Source organism: Falco rusticolus, chromosome 7, assembly GCF_015220075.1.
Source record: "Falco rusticolus isolate bFalRus1 chromosome 7, bFalRus1.pri, whole genome shotgun sequence".
NCBI lineage: Eukaryota > Metazoa > Chordata > Aves > Falconiformes > Falconidae > Falco > Falco rusticolus.
The window spans coordinates 21949487-21968462 of NC_051193.1; the positions used below are offsets into that span (position 1 = coordinate 21949487).

An 18976-nucleotide genomic window follows, 5' to 3' on the forward strand; every position below is an offset into this window, starting at 1 on the left:
CCAGACACAGTCCAAAAAAAAAAAAAAAAAACCAAACCTCTGAAAAAGCTCTTTCACCTTACATTGCAGAACCTGGATGAAATTCATCACTAAAGACTGTCTGAAAAGGCAATCTACGCATCATTCCTACAGATGTCCTGAACAGGATTTAATTCTGCAGTTGTTCTTATGCTGGATATACAGATCTTCCCTCAGCTGGCACTTCAGGAAGATACACTAGATTAAGGAAAAGAACAGAAAGGAAACAGGAAAATAAAGTTGCCAAATTCAGACAGCAGAAAATAAGTTGCCAAATTCAGACAGCAAAGCTTAGGTATAGCCAACAGCATCTGCAGCTGGAGAGAATGCAGCAATGCAAAAGGCTGGATAAAACACAAGAACAAAGACAGGACAGATAATAAAATGGAATGGAACACTTCAGGAGAGCACAGGACGAGTACTGGAAACCTACTGGTTGTGAATATCTATCTTTATTTAAGGAAGAAAGGGAATTCCTTAGCAAATGATGTCTCTCATCCCCTTGAGCACTTGACCCACACAGTAAAGAAGGTCATTCATTACTTCTTCAGCTGGAATTTTTAGTGCCATCTACCAGTTCAAATTCAGCTAGCAACCCAAACTGCAAAGACATGCATTTCAAAAATTAAAAAAAGTTCTATAGAACCCTATTTGCTTTTCCGGACTATTTCAAATAGGAAGCTACTTTACTGTACCTAATCACATATAAAGTAAGAAAATATCTACTGTTTATAATTCAAGTGAGAAAGCTTAAAAATGAAAATGAGGAAGTACAGAAGTGAATCAAGGACAAGACTCAAATCAGAAACGTTATCAGCTTAAAACGTTGTCTTAAGCTCCAATTTTCCACCTCAGAATAAGCACACGGTACCATCTAAACATGCACTGAGAGTAAAGAGGAATCTATTTTCAACTACAAATTAAGAGGCAGTACACATACAACTGTCCCTTACATGCCAGAAACCAAGCTGAAAGAAATGCTGAGCTGTAGAAAGTTCTTCTACAGTACACTAGTACTCCAGTAATTATTTTCATGATATGTCAATAACCTGTGGGAAACCAACAGCATGGAACGTATTTTAGAAGCAACAACATTTAAAAATCATAGCACAAATAATTGCATATAAAAATTTATTGTCTTTTTTTTAAAAAAACACAGGTTTGAAATACATACAACTGAGACAGCTAATTTAATGTGTGAGCAGAGGTTTTTAGAAAATAGGTGATACCACATAATTAAAGGTTGTACCACATTTTTCCCATTGAAGCTAAGTGGATTAATAGCCATGTGCATACAACAGCAATAAAATCATATCTGCAGATGCAAAAGTTCTGTTTGGCAGCTTACTTACAAATGTCTTAAGCTTTCTAGATTTGGTGAGATCATAGGTACAGATTAGGAGTACATTTATAGAATTCACCAGCCTTAACTTAAAAACCCAGACCTGGTTTTCATGATTGCTCCACCTACTGAATAGATCTATGCAAGAATATTGCCATTTTTCTTCATTGAATTTGTATCTATAGCTATTACCTAGTACCAAATTAATTAAAAAAACAGAAAATAATTCTTTCCAAGAATGATTTAAGTTGCAAAGATCAAATTTTCACAAGTAAATATTTGCAAGGATGACAAAGACTGACAGAAAGAACTCTTAGTTCACTGATCATGGAACACGAATCTGTTTGCTCATAGAGTCCTTGACCCAGACAGTTACTTATGGATGTGCCTAGTGTTAAGAACAGACCTTGTCTTAATGAAGTTCATGGGATTATTCATACCATTATGAACTAGGCATATACCTTAGATGTGCTTAAATATCTTGCTAAACTGAATGCTAACAGTCTTCAGGAAGAGAAACTGTAACAAAAATACTGTATCCGAAGCGATTATTCACTTAATGACATGGCAGTCTTCCAGTAGAGTAACTATACACTGAAATATGGAAAGCTAATTACTTTGATTTAAGCTTTTGACATACAATGCTGTCTAAAACCAGCATGCTGTTCCTCCCAAAGAAGTCTTTAAGCTACAGTGATACAACCAAAACCATATACGTGCACATGACAGGTAAATGATATTTTCCATTTTTAAAGTGCAGATTTTAATTTACAGTCTAAGTGACAACATTCTAAAATAAGCATTTCCAGACGACAATAGCCTATTTTTTTCATACATATTCATTTTTCTGTTGCTCCAGTGCAGTATTTTCTAATACTAAACAGACAGGGATGAAATTACAGCAGCTAAATTGTTTACACTTCTTTCTTAATTTACAGAGAATGCTGCCTAAAATAGAAGTTTTAATTAGCTTCAAATCAGTAACAGAAGTACTTTATTTTGCAAAATGCTGAAACCACAATTACTACAACCTGTCTGTAAACCATAAACTTAAAAGAGTGCAAATGAGATAACCACTTTATTTTAGAATCCATTTACAAGAACTCCTACACATGAAAAAGGGTAGAAAAGAAAATTCAAGAGTGGGAAAACATTTTAGCAGAAGTTGTGATTTTTTAAACTGAAATGCGTACTTTAGAATAATGAAATCCATAGTTTTACAAAGTGGCATAGGTTCTTAAAATAAAGTGTTTATGGCTGTTAAGTTTGAAGGAAGACCTCAGATATTTCATCTTTACTTTCTACACCATTTTCCATTTTGATTCTAATCAAGTTTAGGGATAAAACTGCATACCAAAGGTCAAACTTGACAAATCCTGTCATTATCAAGATAGTGTTTGTGGCTTCTTCAACTGCAATGATGCTTGCTTTACCAACTTGTGTTGTTTTCTTGTTGCCTGGGCTTCCTGAATGGCACAAAAAATCCTCTGTAAAGCAACATATTGAAAGAAAGAAAATTAAAACATGCAATCTGCAGTTTTCTTCTGTAAGATGCTACTAAGAATAGCTAATTCAACAAAGATTAAAACCTACATACGCACTGGTCAGTTCAAGTTAGATACATAGCTTCTGATTCACATGCATAATATTCCACTCAGAAAAAGCTTCAGTGATGCTGCCAGTCTACTCCAAATTTTTCAAGCAGTAACATTAATGATGTTCTTCACACTTAACTAGATAAACCTTCCTCAGGGATTACCCCGATACAAGTGATCCAATTCTAAACTGATAAGCAAATGACAGTTCCAATACTATATGCTCTGGAGGCTCTCACAGTCAGGCCACTTAAAGATCCAGCATTAAATTCATGTCCAGTCAGCCTAGTAAGGATGCATTCCTTCTGTCTTAGCTGATCTTCTAATATTATGGGATCAAAAGTCTCTTACATAAATATAATGATCAAGTACTGCAACATACTAGATCCATTAATCAGCATCTGTCAGCTTTTGACATCCTCTGTTCCTGTTGCTACACATTGTTTTTGGCCAAAGTCTAAATGCTGTAAGAATAAGGTCGTTTGAGGAAAATTTAGTATCAGAACAAATGATGCCATTTTTCCTCTTCTAAAATGGCTAGAGAAGTAATGAGAGCCTACAACTACTAGATTCAGATGTCAGCAGGCACTTTTGAAAATACTTACAATGAAAAGCACTCTCAAACTGGAGAGCCACAAAAGGCTACATCAAAATAGAACCCAACAATAATTCTACAACTAGAAACAACTTAACTGAACAAAGCAGTGCAACTGAACCAGTAATTTTTAATTCCTGAATATAAACAATCCAATAGTTAACACCCCCCCACACTTCTCAATTGGCTAACATGAAACATATTGCACATTATGCATATAATGTTTATACATAATATTAAGAAAGTGATATTATCTCATCTGAGAAAATTAATGTCAACATGATATGCATAAATGCCTAAGGAAAAAAGCAAAACCCAAAATGTACTGGAGTAGCTTGCATGGTCGCTCTGATTTCACCTGAGTAATTCTAGCATTTAGTGAAAGCTGACAGGTTTGAAACACTTGTGTGGGTTTTTTTATCCATTATGTCAGTAGAAGTAAAACTCATATATACAACAACAAATGTTAAAATAAAGAATAATTTTAGCTGAATGGACCAATAAGATGCATCAGGTCTATGTACTTCAAGTATTTCCAATATTTATGGATTTCTGACAACTCATGGAGGCTGGGGAAAGTTTCAGAGGACTAAAGAAGGACAAACCTAAAATGCTTGGGTTTTTTTTCAGAAGAGACAGAAAGAACACAGAAGCTACAGATAACTTTAATCTGATCTTAAAGTTTCATGCACGTCCAAAGGTCACCAACGCAGTTTTCACACAAGTGACAGTTATTTGTCAAGCATACTTTTTTTGTATCTTCCTATCAAACTGCTACAGTTTCACAACTGATATCTATGCCAAGAACAGAGATGCAAAGCAAAGAGTAATAGTGATAAGCTCAAGAAACAAATCCACAGAAGGTAAATGGGTAGTGCTGCACTTTAGGACAGAAAAAATTATTTTCAAAGTATAGATATCAGCATAAACACTAGTAAAGGAGCATGCAGCTAGGCAGTAACAGAAAAACAGAGAATTAAACATAAAGTATCCTTCTGCTGTGGCCTGTGTGCTGTGTACAACATTCCAGCTTCAGCCAAGGCACTAAACACAGACAAACTAAAAGAATTTAAATCAGTTAACCAAGTGTGATTCAGAAGACATGCTGTAAGAAAAAGTGGAAGGAACTTTGTAGACACGGGACAGTAAAGAAATAATATAGATAGATAAAAATATTACAGTAGATAAAAAAGTGCCTCAAAACGATAGCAATTTTTTTTCCTTCCCAGTCTAACCCATTTTTTTAGAAGGCTTAATCAATGTAATAGAAGCAATTTGGTCCCTATTCTGATTCTAGCTGCTGACTTGCCAGTTACTGGAGCTACAATTTCAAGTGTGCTTCCAAGATGTTGTGGATGTAATTGATTTCACTTTTGGTATCAGGAAGAACTCCTCCTCTCTCATCATCTGATACAAAACTGCACTAAGACACGTGGTTTCCTAGGTAAATTTTTCCATTGTCAAAGCACCTTGGAATTTATACAAATCGGTAGTTCAGCTTATGAGACCCAACCATCCACAGAAAAAAACCTCCCAAAATATATCCACCTCTGCAGCATCAACGTGAACAAACATTTAGAGATGAACAGTAGAAAACCCAGGTCCAGGAAGGGTGAAAGTGGGGAGAAATCCAAGTAAGGCTTTTTACACAAGGTACACTTATTGGGTTAGTCCAGTGACCTTGAAATAATGAGGGGGTAGCAGAATTCAGAGGTATGTTGAATCCTAGAGACTATAATGAACTTAACCTAGTACTTCAGATATTTTTGTTGTTTTCCTTTAATGAGTTTTAATATACAAAAGATAAGACTCTGCAACTTCAACCTTAAATTATTATTGCCTATGCTCTTGAAAAATTTAGACTATGTTGTCTCATTGTTCTCCTGGTTAAACTAATTTTTCAACATGAAAGCATGGTAAGCAGTCCTCAATCTTTTCCAACAGCAGCCTATTCCATAACGAATCTCTGAACATTACCATGTTTTATATGTGCTGAGTTTCAACAACTGTTAAAAATATCATAATGAAAGAAGAAAAAAAAAAATAAAAAAAAAATGAACATACCCTTGCTGTAGCTTCATCCTGAAGCTGAACTGTCTTTACACATTCACGACCTGTACCATCCTTCCTTTGGAACACCCTTTGATCCTGTGGTAGAGAAGAACAAAAATGTACTTCAGATGACTCAACACAAGAATACAGAATCTGATACTTAAACAGCTTGAATGTTAACTTCAGTTTAGATTTCAGTGTGGCCTCTGTTCAACCCAACTCAAACTTTCCAGAAATCTTCAGGAAATGCTGACTCACAGTCCCACAGCTAGCAGCTTGAACCATAAATAAGTTAAGACCATGTTTGGACTCTAAACAGTTAAATAAATAAATAAATTACAAGCTTTTCTTACCAAAACCGTTATTTTTAAAACATTTGCTTCATAGGAGGGACACTGTGTGAATTCTTCAAATAAGTAATACCACTCTGTCGTTAAATGGCCCAAGATTTCCACTTCTTTTACATATATCACTCTCCTGTTCAGAAGAAAAAACATTAATACTCAATTTCTCCCGGGAACTAGAACTTTCCTAGAAAAACAAAACAAAATTAAGGAAAGAAATTTGATTGAGAAGGTGTTTTCTATGTGGATTAACAGTATCCACTCAGTCACAGTGGAATCACATTTCCTTAATACATATTCTGAAATAATCACTTTATCCTTAAGACTCATAGATGATCTACGATACCTCATGGTATGCACAGGCCAACTTAATCAAAACCCACCCCGACCTCCAAGTTCAAACATTTTACTAGAATTGAATACTAGAGGGTCCTCAGTTAATTCAAACCAGTTCCTCAAAGCCAGTCTCCACCAGATGAAGGCAGCCAAACAGCAGCATACTACCTACACAGTGACACAGTAACTACTAGATGGACAGATGCCTCAGTTGCTACTGTTGAGAGTTGCTAGCTAGCTGACCCTTCCATTACTTCAAAGCTCCAGTGTCAGCTAGCACACCAAGACAAAAACAGCTGACAGTTTTGAATAGAGTTAAAATAGAACGTTTATGCAGATGGAGAAGAATTGGGATAGGGAGAGAACTAAGCATTTACTTGAAGCTGCAAACAACTAAGTCACCTAACTATCGCTGAAGAACCTTGTCAGTATCTTGAAAAAGCTTGTTCAGCTACAGCATGAATTTCAAGGTGTGCTAGTCGTTATTGAACAAACATGGTGGGTTGCGTCCCATTGCCTCGCTATGGATGAGCCTATCTCACACATGCAGGCACGGTGAAACTGGTGATATTTGGGAAGTAGATATCATAATTCATGGGTTCCTTTTCATTCTCTCAATGTATTTAGAAAGTTTTGAGTCCTCAAACTGTGTATCCACGACTAGTAACATCTTGAATTCCAGAAATGGTCCAATGAGTTTAATAATAATTTTCATACTTGCACAAAACCTTAAGACTCCATTTAGAGTATCCTTTAAGTAACAAGATGGTAAATGTGGATTATCAAAATGTTGGTTTGAATGCGAACACTTATGACAAGATAATTTGAAAAATTAGAAAGATAGATAAAAAAATATTTCCCTCCAATATGATGAAAGGATCACTGACCTCAACTGTCTTCCTAAATTAGTACCTAACATTGACACTACTATAATATTACATTTTTCATAATGGCAACAAAATAAACTGTAAAAAAAAATCAAGAAAAAATGGGTAAGAAAAGTACATATGCAGAAAAGAGCAATTGCTTTAGACCTAGCCAGATGTCTAATCCTCAAGCTGAAATGAAGACAAGCTCTTAGTAAGCCTTCAAAACTCAATACCTATTTGTAATGATAAGGTTTGCTCTTCTGCCTCTTGGAAGCGCACAGTGGTATCGATAGCTCTCTTTTTCCAGCTTTCTGATGTGCAATTTCTGTAATAGAAACAGAAAATAATTTTTGGGCTGTAAAAGGAAACTCAAAGCAGTGTTTTCAATTCAAACGCCTTTTAAAAAGTTGCTTTGTTGAACAGGTGCTTTAAAGGCAGGCTCTCACCGTGTTCTCATTCATCAAGCTGAGTATTTCTACAGTTTTAATGTCCTTTCTGTGCTAGTAATTGTTTAGTAATTTTTTTTCTGTTACACCCCATGCTGCAGACTTGATTCAAGCATGAAAAACCTGCAACAGTACCTTTAAGAGGCAGCAGCACATGACCCAGACCCTTAGAAATAAACCGTCAAGTTACAAATACTCAATGCACCTCAAGATTAGGTTTCTGAAGCACTGAATGGACATGCCTATTCAACATCCCAAATAAGAAAGTATATGGAAGCGCAGATTAAATCACTCATCAAGTTTTTGTTGGACAGCTACAACTCAAGTGACAAACCATGAATACATAGGTTAAAGTTTTACAATTAAGTACTGAAGTGCTTCTGAGCTATTTTTTTCACTTCACTAATTTTTTGATTACATATTTTTCAGATTTCCCATTCTGCACATGCTGCTTAACTGAAGTATATTTTGTAAAGCATGCCACCATGTTTACAATATTCCACCAACAATGAAAAGCAGCACAAAAGACAGTCACAGTCATCCCTAAATCAAGCTCACAATAACACTGGCTTAAAGGCAACAAGGTTCACAGAGTGACACATCAATGTTTTTGTGGGAAATGGATACACGTCAAAGCATCACATCGAAAAAGATAAAATTGTGAACTGAATAATGTACTACCAATGGGAGCCCAACCTCCAACTGGGCATGATAATACATCTGTGCCAACTACTGATGCTCCTGATACAAATTTGTCAGAGAGCAGGCAATCTCCTTCTATCCACTCTGCTTTGCTACCAGCTTGATTAACTAACACAGCACTGTGTTACAGGCAAACATACTTGGGTTACTAGTTTGAATGAATGTTAGTTTTCAAGACAGAAGTGGTCTACTGCAATTAAATACATGTTTTCTGTTATAATTCTGTATATAATTCTGTATATATATATTTAGTAGCTGTAAGGTGGCTAGAATTCACATTCAGACTGTAATTGTCATTGTACACAAGAAATACGTAATTGCTACTGAAGAACCTTACCTGTACACAGGTTGCATTAAATGCAGAGATCATGAATTCTCTCCATAGCAAGCCTACCACAGTAACAGTGTTGTATGACATACATCTTATCTAAAACCAGCTACCAGCAGAACACTCCAAAGGGAAGCCCTTAAAATACCCAGGCAGACCCTTCTCTTTGGGGAAGCCATACACTGTTACATTTTAAGGTGAAAACTCCTAGCATGAAAAAAAAAATAATAATGAAACAAGCAATATAAACATCTAGTTTAAAATTAGTTCAGCATTTATTTTGGACTGCAAAGCTAAGTATAGTTGAAATATGCGATATATACTTCCCTATACTTCAGTCATCTCATGTCTGAACCTGCAAATCAAAGAGCCACTGAAGTTGAAATTCTGTGAAGTTATTTGTAAGAAACTAGAAAATCTTTAGAAGCCAACAGTTGGATTACATAGTCTCAACCCTGGAAACAATTGTTGGAAAGAAGGTGTGCATACCCTGGACTTTGCCCCAGGACACTAACCAGAAAAAGCATCTGGATTCTGTGTACACTCAAGAGGCTTCTAACAAAGACAGGGCTCTAGCATACTAGTCACAAAAGCCTGGTCAGGGACACTAACCTAGTTATGTTCTCTGACAACCGCGAGCTTTTTATATTTAAAAATTACGACGGTGATCAACAGAGGGTTTTACAGAAGCTCCAACTACTACAGTCTTCCTAGGTCACACCATAAAACTTACCATTTATTGCTAAGATAAAGAGCTTTCAACTATCACCACAGTGAAATCAACAGAGATGCTGAAATTTCACCTATGGTACATGCATCTCAAACACCTACTAAGAATGTTAGATCAGTGCAAAAAAAAACTTTACAAAATACACTTTCCACTTGTAAATAATGTTTACACAGCAAAAATTAGCAAAGACAGTTACATAGGTACACTGTCAATGCATGTTAGCTTTGCAATCTCTAAGACAACACAACTCCCTTTTTATCATTTAATCTGTTTTATTGGAAAATGTACAGTTCCTGTGTAGGAATGTGAGGAAACATCATGAAGACTGAAGGCCATACATGCTTTGCCTGGATGCAGGATGCATGCACCTCAGAGCAAGTTTTAGCAAGGGCACGGATGCCCCAAAATTGGTTTGATGTTCTTCATAGCAAAATAAGATGACCTTAAGTTAATTTTACAGATGTTACTGTGGAATCTAGCCTCTGTATAATGGTAAATTTCTCAAGCTGTTTCTGACAAACTAGCGTGAATAATTTAAAGAGGAAGGACTAAAAATTCAGTGTGTTTTTAGTTAGTCCTTGTCAAGATATATTCCATTCTGTATTTCCGTAGCTGTATCTATAAAAACGGTAAGATGACAACAGAAGCTAAACCTGACTCCACATTTATCAGTCTATGATCAACCATGCAGGCCTAGAACTCCCTATAGTTTAAGTCACCCAAATGGAAAGATCTTTTGTCAACTCAGCTTATATCAGAATCAATTAAAAGAGGCGTCAACATTTACTTATATTTGCATATATTTAAAAGTTCAACAAAAGTCTTCAAGCATCATCATACATCATAACCAACCCCCAAAAATCCTTTAAGATCAAAAGTACATTAATATTCACAAGTTTAAATCAACAACATTTTTTTTTCTGGATTTGCTCCCTAGTGACATGACATTTTGAAAAACATTAATTCAGCATTTCCAGCAACCAAAAATATAGAGTCCACATCTTCTATAAAAAAAATAGTACTTTCTGACCATCTTAGAAATTTCTGAAACCCTAAAACATACGTGGAAAGAGAAAAAAATGCCAGAAAGACTGCTTATCTCAAAGTCCCTTCAAAACATCAGAAGAAAGATGGCAGCATGTCTAAAATTGAAATATGAATTCACATTTTATACCTGAACCATAACTATTTGAAAAACAAGTAAAAAATTAAGAAATACAAAACCCATCGCCATGTAAGAGTGCAGTTCAAAGGCTGCAATCCATGTTCTGAATCCCTTTGCTGGATATGCAGAAATGAGATGTGCCACATATTTGAACAGATTTATTCATAAGCATGTTTCTTCTATTTAAACTCAAAGCTTTGGAGAGAAAGCCTGTTTCTCGTAACTTCAGAAACAATCCCGATAGTATTTTTTGTATTTTACATGCAGTGTTACTAAAGTAAGAGTTCCCACTGAGCTCTGTGCTTAAGAGATGCAATATCACTCAGAGCTATTCTCAGTACACCTGGTAGACACCAGCACAATGGTGGTGGCATTATGTAAAAAGGAGGTTGCACTTGCTGCAAATTACTCCATGATTTACACACTCTTAAAATTCAGGCATCTTTACCAAATGCTTTTATTTTTACAAGAATACTAGAACACTTAAAAGCTCAACGCATTCTTGTTTTATGTGGAAATGAAAGAACCAGTGCAAATTTACACAGCAGAAGTGTGACTCAAATAGAATCTGCAGTTTCTAGCACAGTATTCTCTTTGCCACAGCACTGTCTTACCACGATGTCTCAATTATTCATGAAACATTCTGCATTCTTTATAATGCTCTATGCTATGCTCTATGCTTTAACTGGGAAATGAAACAAAGTAAGGCCATAGGCATTGAATAATGTATGAATTGCATCATGTCAGACCCTAAGTGCTGGGGTTAGAAGACAGCCTCCTCAACCAGAGCAGGCAGCAATACCTGCATATTAAAATGCAAAGACTAACAAAGCCAAAGGCATTCATTACCTGCTCTAGCACATCTCATCGACTGCAAACACTCATCATGCAAAGATTAGCACTCGTGAGAACTTATTCCTTGGAGTTGTCCTATTTGTTCTTTGTTCTCTCCAGCTACACATACTGTGCATTTATGCTTAAGAAAATGCATTCTATAATACTGAGCTTCACTGCATGAGCTAGAGACTTGGTCTGCAAGATGTTAAATCTAACTTTCCAGGTTTTGAATTGACTGAGCAGATCCCTATATAGCCCATATACATTAGATCCAGCACTTCTGGGAAAACACACTGCATGAACAAGTTTATACAACTGATCTACTCCATCTGGCGACTGTCCTTATTCTGTACAAAAATGCCCCACAACTTCAAGTGGAAAAAAGTAACTTGTCTTTTAAGACCTACATATATGCCCCTCTTAAGCCAAGCTCTAATGTCTACCAATATCTACATTTCACATACAAATGAGTATTTAAGTGAAACATCTTTTTGTACAACCACTGGATAGTATTGAGGCACCTTAAGGTAACCTTACGAGGCTTCAACCTTGTAAGCATGTATTTATTTTCAAGGGATGTATGAATTAAAGTTAAGTTAAAATAGATGAGAGGGTAGGGATTCTGATTAAACTACTCATAACATTGGGTCAAAACTGGATTCAAATGCAAACAACACTAGTACCTATGAGTTATTTGCAATTAAATTTGTAAATGCATACAACTGATTTTGACTCATCTTCCTTGCTAAATATCTTATTTCCTGTGAAGACACTGTCCCCCTCTTGCTTGTAATTAACACTAGAAAATGAAGCCTCCCCAACACTAACCTCTAGCATAATAATCAAAACCAGTTAGTTAAAAAAGACCAAAACGACAAACCACCACCAACAAAACCCCCTGCATTCAATTAACTGACTTCCAAAAGGAAGAAACCGTATGTAGTGAACTAAATAGAGGATTCATTCTTGGTTAGTATACAATTCCAATCTACATCATTTAGATTTAAGAAAAATTCAAATATTAGATGTGCGGGAACTGCTAATATCCAGGTTTTGGTGTTAACTGTGCTATATTGTCCTTTTTGAAGAAAGAAAAAATAAAAATAAAAAAATCTCACTACATGAAAAAAATGGGTCTGTTTAGAGTATCACAACAACAAAATTCCATTCAATCAGCTAAACTAAAAATTCACTAAATGTTTTATTAAAAAAAAAATTAAATTCAGTAAGCTATTGACCACTACATTCTAAAAAGGCATTAGCAGCAGAGATGTCTCTATTCAGTTTTTTTCACGTACGACAGGTGAACAATTTGCTCTGAGAACAGTTTGTTAAGCTTAGCTTGTTAATTCATGAGAAGCTCTATTAGAAATTAAATTTATGGCATCACTTAATTTAGAAATATATATTTTTTTATTTATACATATATGTAAATTCACGTTAACAGCTGAAAGTTTACATTTTAGTATGCTGAACATCAAAGCCCCAGAAGATTCTGCAAATGAAACCAGAGGCAACTGAGCTGGCTATATTTTTTAATTGATAAAATTTCATAAAGAAGCAGTAGTAATAGCAACTTGAAGTGATAGTGGTTCACCAGATTTGTAAGTGACAGGCTTATGGCCTATTACAGAAACCACAAATGCAAGTTTTCTTCACATTTATATGGAAGCAGTATCTCTGCATCATGGTATTATAAGCATTTTCACTGGAAAAAATACCATTCAGTATCACTATTTTAAATTTTGCACAAGTATAAAAATATTGCTTTCTCCCTTCATTCACAGCCCTAGCTCTAAGAGAAAGCTAATAAATGAAGTCAATGTCTACCCTATCATGGTGTTTATTTTTCTTTCCAAGTGCCTTCTGTTGTTGCCATTTCTAAGGAGCTAAGCATCCTTAGAAAAACAAATATACAGAAAACAAAGGACCCTCCTTGTCTCTCTCCTCTTACTCACTCATCTAATCTTACTGAAGATGGTTATTCAAGTTTGTTTTCTTAGCCTGGACAACATGAAACACTGTTTTAATAGACTGCTACACAGAAAAGATAAGAATCAAGGGGAGAGGACAAGTTAAATCCGATCATGCCCTTTATATCTAAATACTTAAGGCAGATAAAAGACCATGATGGAAATACAGAAAGAAATATGGAAAATGTTTACTCCGTTATTCCAGTTCTTGCTGCGTAAGCCAGGAGAAAAAGAGAAAGAAGAGAAATATTAGAAATAGAATAGGAAATAAGAATTAAAAGAACATGTAGAAGAAAGAAGCAAATGTGCAAGTTTTGGTCTTAAAATGTTAATGTAGACAGTTACTTTACTCTTAACTTTTTAGCAACAAAATAAGCATTTTAGGGTAAGTTTTAGGAACATGAAGGCTGAAATACAAGGTAACCAGATTCCGATTATCTAGGACTTGAAAACACATGTTATTCATCCTCCTTATGTCAGCCACATCCAGATGTGGAAGCAGGCTAAATGTGCGTACAATGCCTGTAGCTATGACACATTGCTATTAAGAACAACACAAGGAAATACCAAAAGGTGGTATTCTGAGAAATCATGCAGACTTTTTTCAAATGCTGATACCACCAAACTGAAAAATTAAAATTTCAGTATTTGTACTATATGTCAAACAATTCAAGCCCTATTCATCCTATTTAAAATTTTTTTAGTTTGTAAATCAGCCTCAAATTTGTTATTAAGCAAAACATTAGAACTGAGTATCAAAATATTTGTTTCAACATACTCTAATCTTGATCCTACTACCTACTTCCAGGTAAGCGGTTACGGAACATAACACACAAAAGATCGTTTAACAGCAATGCTGCAGTTTTCTTGTTTCATTCAGCTTATGACCAGCATTAGGTCTTCCCTGCTATACAGGCTTGCCATGTGAAATTGGCCAGGGCAAATTTTTACTACGGGTAACAACTGTCACAGATACCTGGCAGCTTTTTTCTAATGTCATGTTTTATGGAACCCTGTAGGTTAGTTTTAACTATATTTACAATGTAAGTCATACCTCAAATAAATCATAACCCTCAGCTTCCACTCTATCATACGGCCGGATGATGCCATCTTCATGAATGAAACGTGGAGGACGGAGATTAGATACTTCTTCAGTTGATTCTGCTACCCTGCCATAGATAGTGGAACAGTATTCTGGTAAGCTTACTTAGTTTCACCAAGATATCTTTAAAAAGTCACCCTTTCATTTGCCACATATCCCACGTACACTTCCTGGGTAGCCTACAGAATGTAAATAGTAAAGGCACACATTAGCCAATTAGACAGCTACACAATAACTTAGAAGTTTACTCCCAACTGTGGATAATTTACTAAGGGTTCTGATGTTTATTAACACAGTTTCCAAAGTTCCCCTTAAAAAACAAGAAGCCTCCAACTTGCACGCTAGCCAAATTTCAAACCGGCAAGTCTTTCTCCAAAAATTTCAAAGGTCTATTTTTTTTTTTTACAGTAAGTCTAAATGACATTTAGCTATTTCCATTCAGCAGTACACAAGCCTACCTCAAAAGTAAAATTTACACAAGACCTTTTAAGTACTTTCCAATCAGGGGAGGGACTGAAAGGAGAGAACTGACTAGTTATCATCTATCTGAACTACAACACTGCAAGACTTGTTGTTCTGAAGCAGCAATTTCCAGAAATCATCATAAAATACACTCATTACAGGATACCAGACATCTCAACCTCATCCATCCTACTGCACATTGTATTTAACGCAAAGAATTGTGCGCTGCCCCTGGACCACTTTACCACCCAGTATCCAGCACATGGAGAGGACTTCAAAATTTCATCTTAACATTTTTACCTTTGAATTCCCTGGAAGGTACTGCTTGCCATATCTACAATGCCACCCGTTGGGCGGGCTACCACTCCTACAAGCCCCTTTCCAATTCCTTTAAAGAATCCAGCTGCACCTTCTTTTTTAGCCCCTTTAAAAAAAAAAGTAACAGAAATCATTTTAATGACCTACTCCTTGAAAACATTAGCCACAGAATTAAACCATTACTGCTCCAGGCTGCATTAGAACTGTTTGAACTGGAAACAGCCCACATGAATTGATTATGTACAATCCACCTTAAAAAAAAAAGTTCTCTGTGAAGTCACACATTGCTTCCTCGTCTGTTCAGACACATTGCTGTCCACTTAACACCCTACGAGCCTCCAAAAACAGCGTAACTGAGAGGTCAACTAGGTTTTCCTCACATTTTCAGTCTGGACTGTAGGCCAACAGATCAGTTTTTATAGGTTGACAGTAATAAAAAAATCTGAAGACTCTTAAGATGCACAAATATAATGGAAGCTAACTATTCATATCTCAAAATTATACGTGTTTCTGGTAATACATAACACTATACATAACTATGGAAGAGCCAAGACAGTGTTTAGAAAACATGTGTGTTCATCCACCAATGAGAGGAGGACTACACCTCAAAGTGTCTGCCAATAACCTATAAAATACAACACAGTAACAATCAACATCCGACATTTAAATCACCAAGACATGAATTTACTAAGAGGTATTTTATCTTGCATTTTTTCAACATCTATCATGCTGATAAACTGATAGACTCCACAAAAACAAATACAGATCTCAGACATAAAACCAAATTTGTTTTTTAACATTTCTCCGAACTTTGGAGTTCTAAAAAACTTTTTTCAATTGGTGCTTTCTAATTTACTATTTTTAGTATCTCTATTACGGCTTTAAACAATATATTAGGTGCTACAGTAGGCCTAACATAATATATATCAAAGACAACCATTCCTTAATTCATAGAAAGGCTGAAAATGTAGTAAGGTCACATTTGAATCAGAAATACAATCTTGCTGCAGCTTAGCATCACCACACTTAAAGCAGGCATTTCTTAAAAATTACAAAATAAATTGTAAAGTACTGGGAAACCATTTACACAGTGCAGTTCAGCGCAGCCTTAATGCTTACCTTCTACAGGTTTAGTGATTATGCCTGTCACACCTCCGACAACGCCCTAAAATAAAGAAGGCAGTTAAGTTCCTACTCAGAAACAGAAATGCTATAGTCTAACTGAACAATGACTTATCTCTCATTTTCATTGTAAAACACTGTTTGGCTGGGTCTTTTTGGGTGGTTTATTTTTTGGTGGGTTTGTGGGGATTTTTTTAATTTAATTTTTTAAGACAATTATAACAGAGGGAAAGAAGAGAGGAGGGAAAACCTAAAATGGCTGAAGAAACATTTCTGCTGGCAAGAAAAAGACAGCAAATTTTTGTATTCAGTCTTGTAATAATTAACAAAGTCACTATTTCACTTTCACTACTAACAGGAAGCTGCCAGAATTCCCAGTCATGAGTCAGTGATACAAAATACTCAAGAGAAGTTAATACCAAACAATTTTCTGGAAGACTTTAAAAGTCAAGTAGTTTAATGACACTAAGCAGAATAATAAAAATCCACTGAGATAACTTCCAAATCTTCAGCAAACAGTATCAGAAACAACTCCAAAATGTTTATTATTTATAATTATCTTAGAAATATGTTGACTGCTTTTCTTCTGTATGGGAAGTGATGGAATTTACTAGAATACTTAAATTATATTCAAGTCATACAGATCTCTCTGTAATTGTTTACATGAGAGTTGTCTCATACTTAATGCTAACTAGAAACAGGCATGATCTTTCAGCAACCAGAAAAATACAGGGGTTGCACAGCTTCTGTTTCAAAAAAATCTCTCAAACTTACTGTGGTACTTTTATACACATTCTACTTGCTTTATGTTCATATTCTTTTAAGTCAAGAAAACCTAGCAGGTCTTACAAGACCTCAGTATATAGAACGTAATTTCTAGTAAGCAGCACATGCTTCAGAGCTCATAATTCACAGTCAGCTGACTGAAATGACAGAACTGACTGCAAGGAAAAATACAGGCCCAGCTGCTTTAATTAGATAACACATTTGTTCAACATGAGTAACTGTGTATTTATATAATTCACAGGGGAAATTGGTGTTACTTCCTACACTTTTCCCCTCTGAAACCATACCTTCAATTCCACAAGTTAGCCAAAATCACAACCTCAAACGCTAAAGCTGATACATTACACTGACTCTCCTATAAACTGACTGCCTGTTTGTCTCTTCTGTTTAGTTCATGAACTGATAAAGAAGAGTAACTTGCTTGCATGTAAGTTTCAAGCATGGATTAAAAGTTGGAACACCATGCCCTCAACTTCAAGTTCATACCCGTAACAAGCCTTTTCCTCCTTTGGCCAGGCTGTCACCAAAGTCTTTTGGCTGCCGACCCATTTCCTCTCTCCGTTTCTGCTGGAATTCTTTATCCATAGTAATAGCAGCCAAGCCTTTTCCAACAGAACCAGTAATCCTAGATACCACCCCCGCTGCACCACCTGATGGAACAGGGCAGAAAGCAGGAGTTACTGTTCTTTCACAATTTAACAGCAGACAAGACGTAAGAAGCCACCAAGGTCATAGAAGTTTCCCTTCATATTCAGTTTAGATATTACGAATTTAACACAAAGTGACTACCACGTCACCCATGAGGAGACTCTAGATCTAGCCTGACATCCATAAATACTGCAAAAGGTAACTCTTAAATTGCCTCAATACATGTTATATAGCATATTGGATGGAATTGTATTTTCACTAATTCCTGTAACACATAGGCAAATAAAAATCTAAAGTAACTGTAACAGTATCTTCTATTCAAAACACTTCTCAAGCTTCTCCAGACATTTTAGGACCATCGGAATTATTTCCCATATTCATTCACAGCATGTTACAAATTCAGTTATACATGCAGTGTTTCTCAGTTTGGAAAATGGACATTTAAATGGTCTCAAGTCAGTTAGGTAGGAATAACCTGTATCATGAATACTGGCAATACTATCTGACAAACTTAAATACTTACTATTACTTTAAAAATTTAATACTTAATACTAATACTTAAAAAAATTACCATGTAGATACTTTAAAAATATAACTTTCCCTTGAAAATAAGAAAAAAAGAAAAAAGCAATCCATGAGTTAACGGTTTATTAAAACAGTAACAATATGATACATACCCACTGTGTGTCCAAGAAGACTTCTAACACCAATTACAAAGCCTTCAGCAAATTCTTCAGGTCCTTGAACAGCACCCTAAGAATGAAGCTTATTATGAATAGCAGAAAACCATACATTTATGCATCTCTTTCAAGAAAAACTAGTAATTCATTTACACTATGAAAGTAAGGCCATTTCAATTTATTATTTCTTTAAAGTTAAAAAAAATGACTGCTTTTTTAACTTTGCAGGGTGCAGAGTACAGTGACAACAGAACTACAACCCTACGAGTATAGTCAGTCTACTATTCACATGCAGTGAAGAATCAGAAAGTCATACCTGGAATGGCTCATAGAAGAAAGCTTCTACTCCCTCAGACAATCCTCTGATTAAGCCAAATGGATTTCCAAGAACATCTAATCCAAGTACCAGAACATACATCTGTTTCAGGAGCTAAACAATGAGGGAGGGGGAAAAAGCAAAAAAAAAAACAAAACAAAACATTATGTTGTTACATAATGTTAGAACCCAGGCTGTTAAATTTTTTAA

General features: G+C 35.5%; 1 protein-coding gene across 3 annotated transcripts in view; it reads right to left on the reverse strand.

The window, feature by feature from the left end:
- Positions 1 to 1132: 1132 nt before the first annotated feature.
- Positions 1133 to 18976, reverse strand: part of VPS13C (vacuolar protein sorting 13 homolog C) — a 97075-nt gene continuing 79231 nt past the window's right edge. For 2 of the 3 annotated variants that reach the window (XM_037394049.1, XM_037394048.1), the window contains 10 exons: positions 18767 to 18880; positions 18448 to 18523; positions 17609 to 17772; positions 16334 to 16379; positions 15197 to 15320; positions 14387 to 14501; positions 7385 to 7476; positions 5956 to 6079; positions 5615 to 5698; positions 1133 to 2847 (listed from right to left, as the gene is read on the reverse strand). In XM_037394049.1, coding sequence (XP_037249946.1) covers positions 2746 to 2847; positions 5615 to 5698; positions 5956 to 6079; positions 7385 to 7476; positions 14387 to 14501; positions 15197 to 15320; positions 16334 to 16379; positions 17609 to 17772; positions 18448 to 18523; positions 18767 to 18880 — 1041 coding nt within the window. In that variant the 3' untranslated portion in view covers positions 1133 to 2745. The other variant, XM_037394050.1, reaches the window with a different exon arrangement.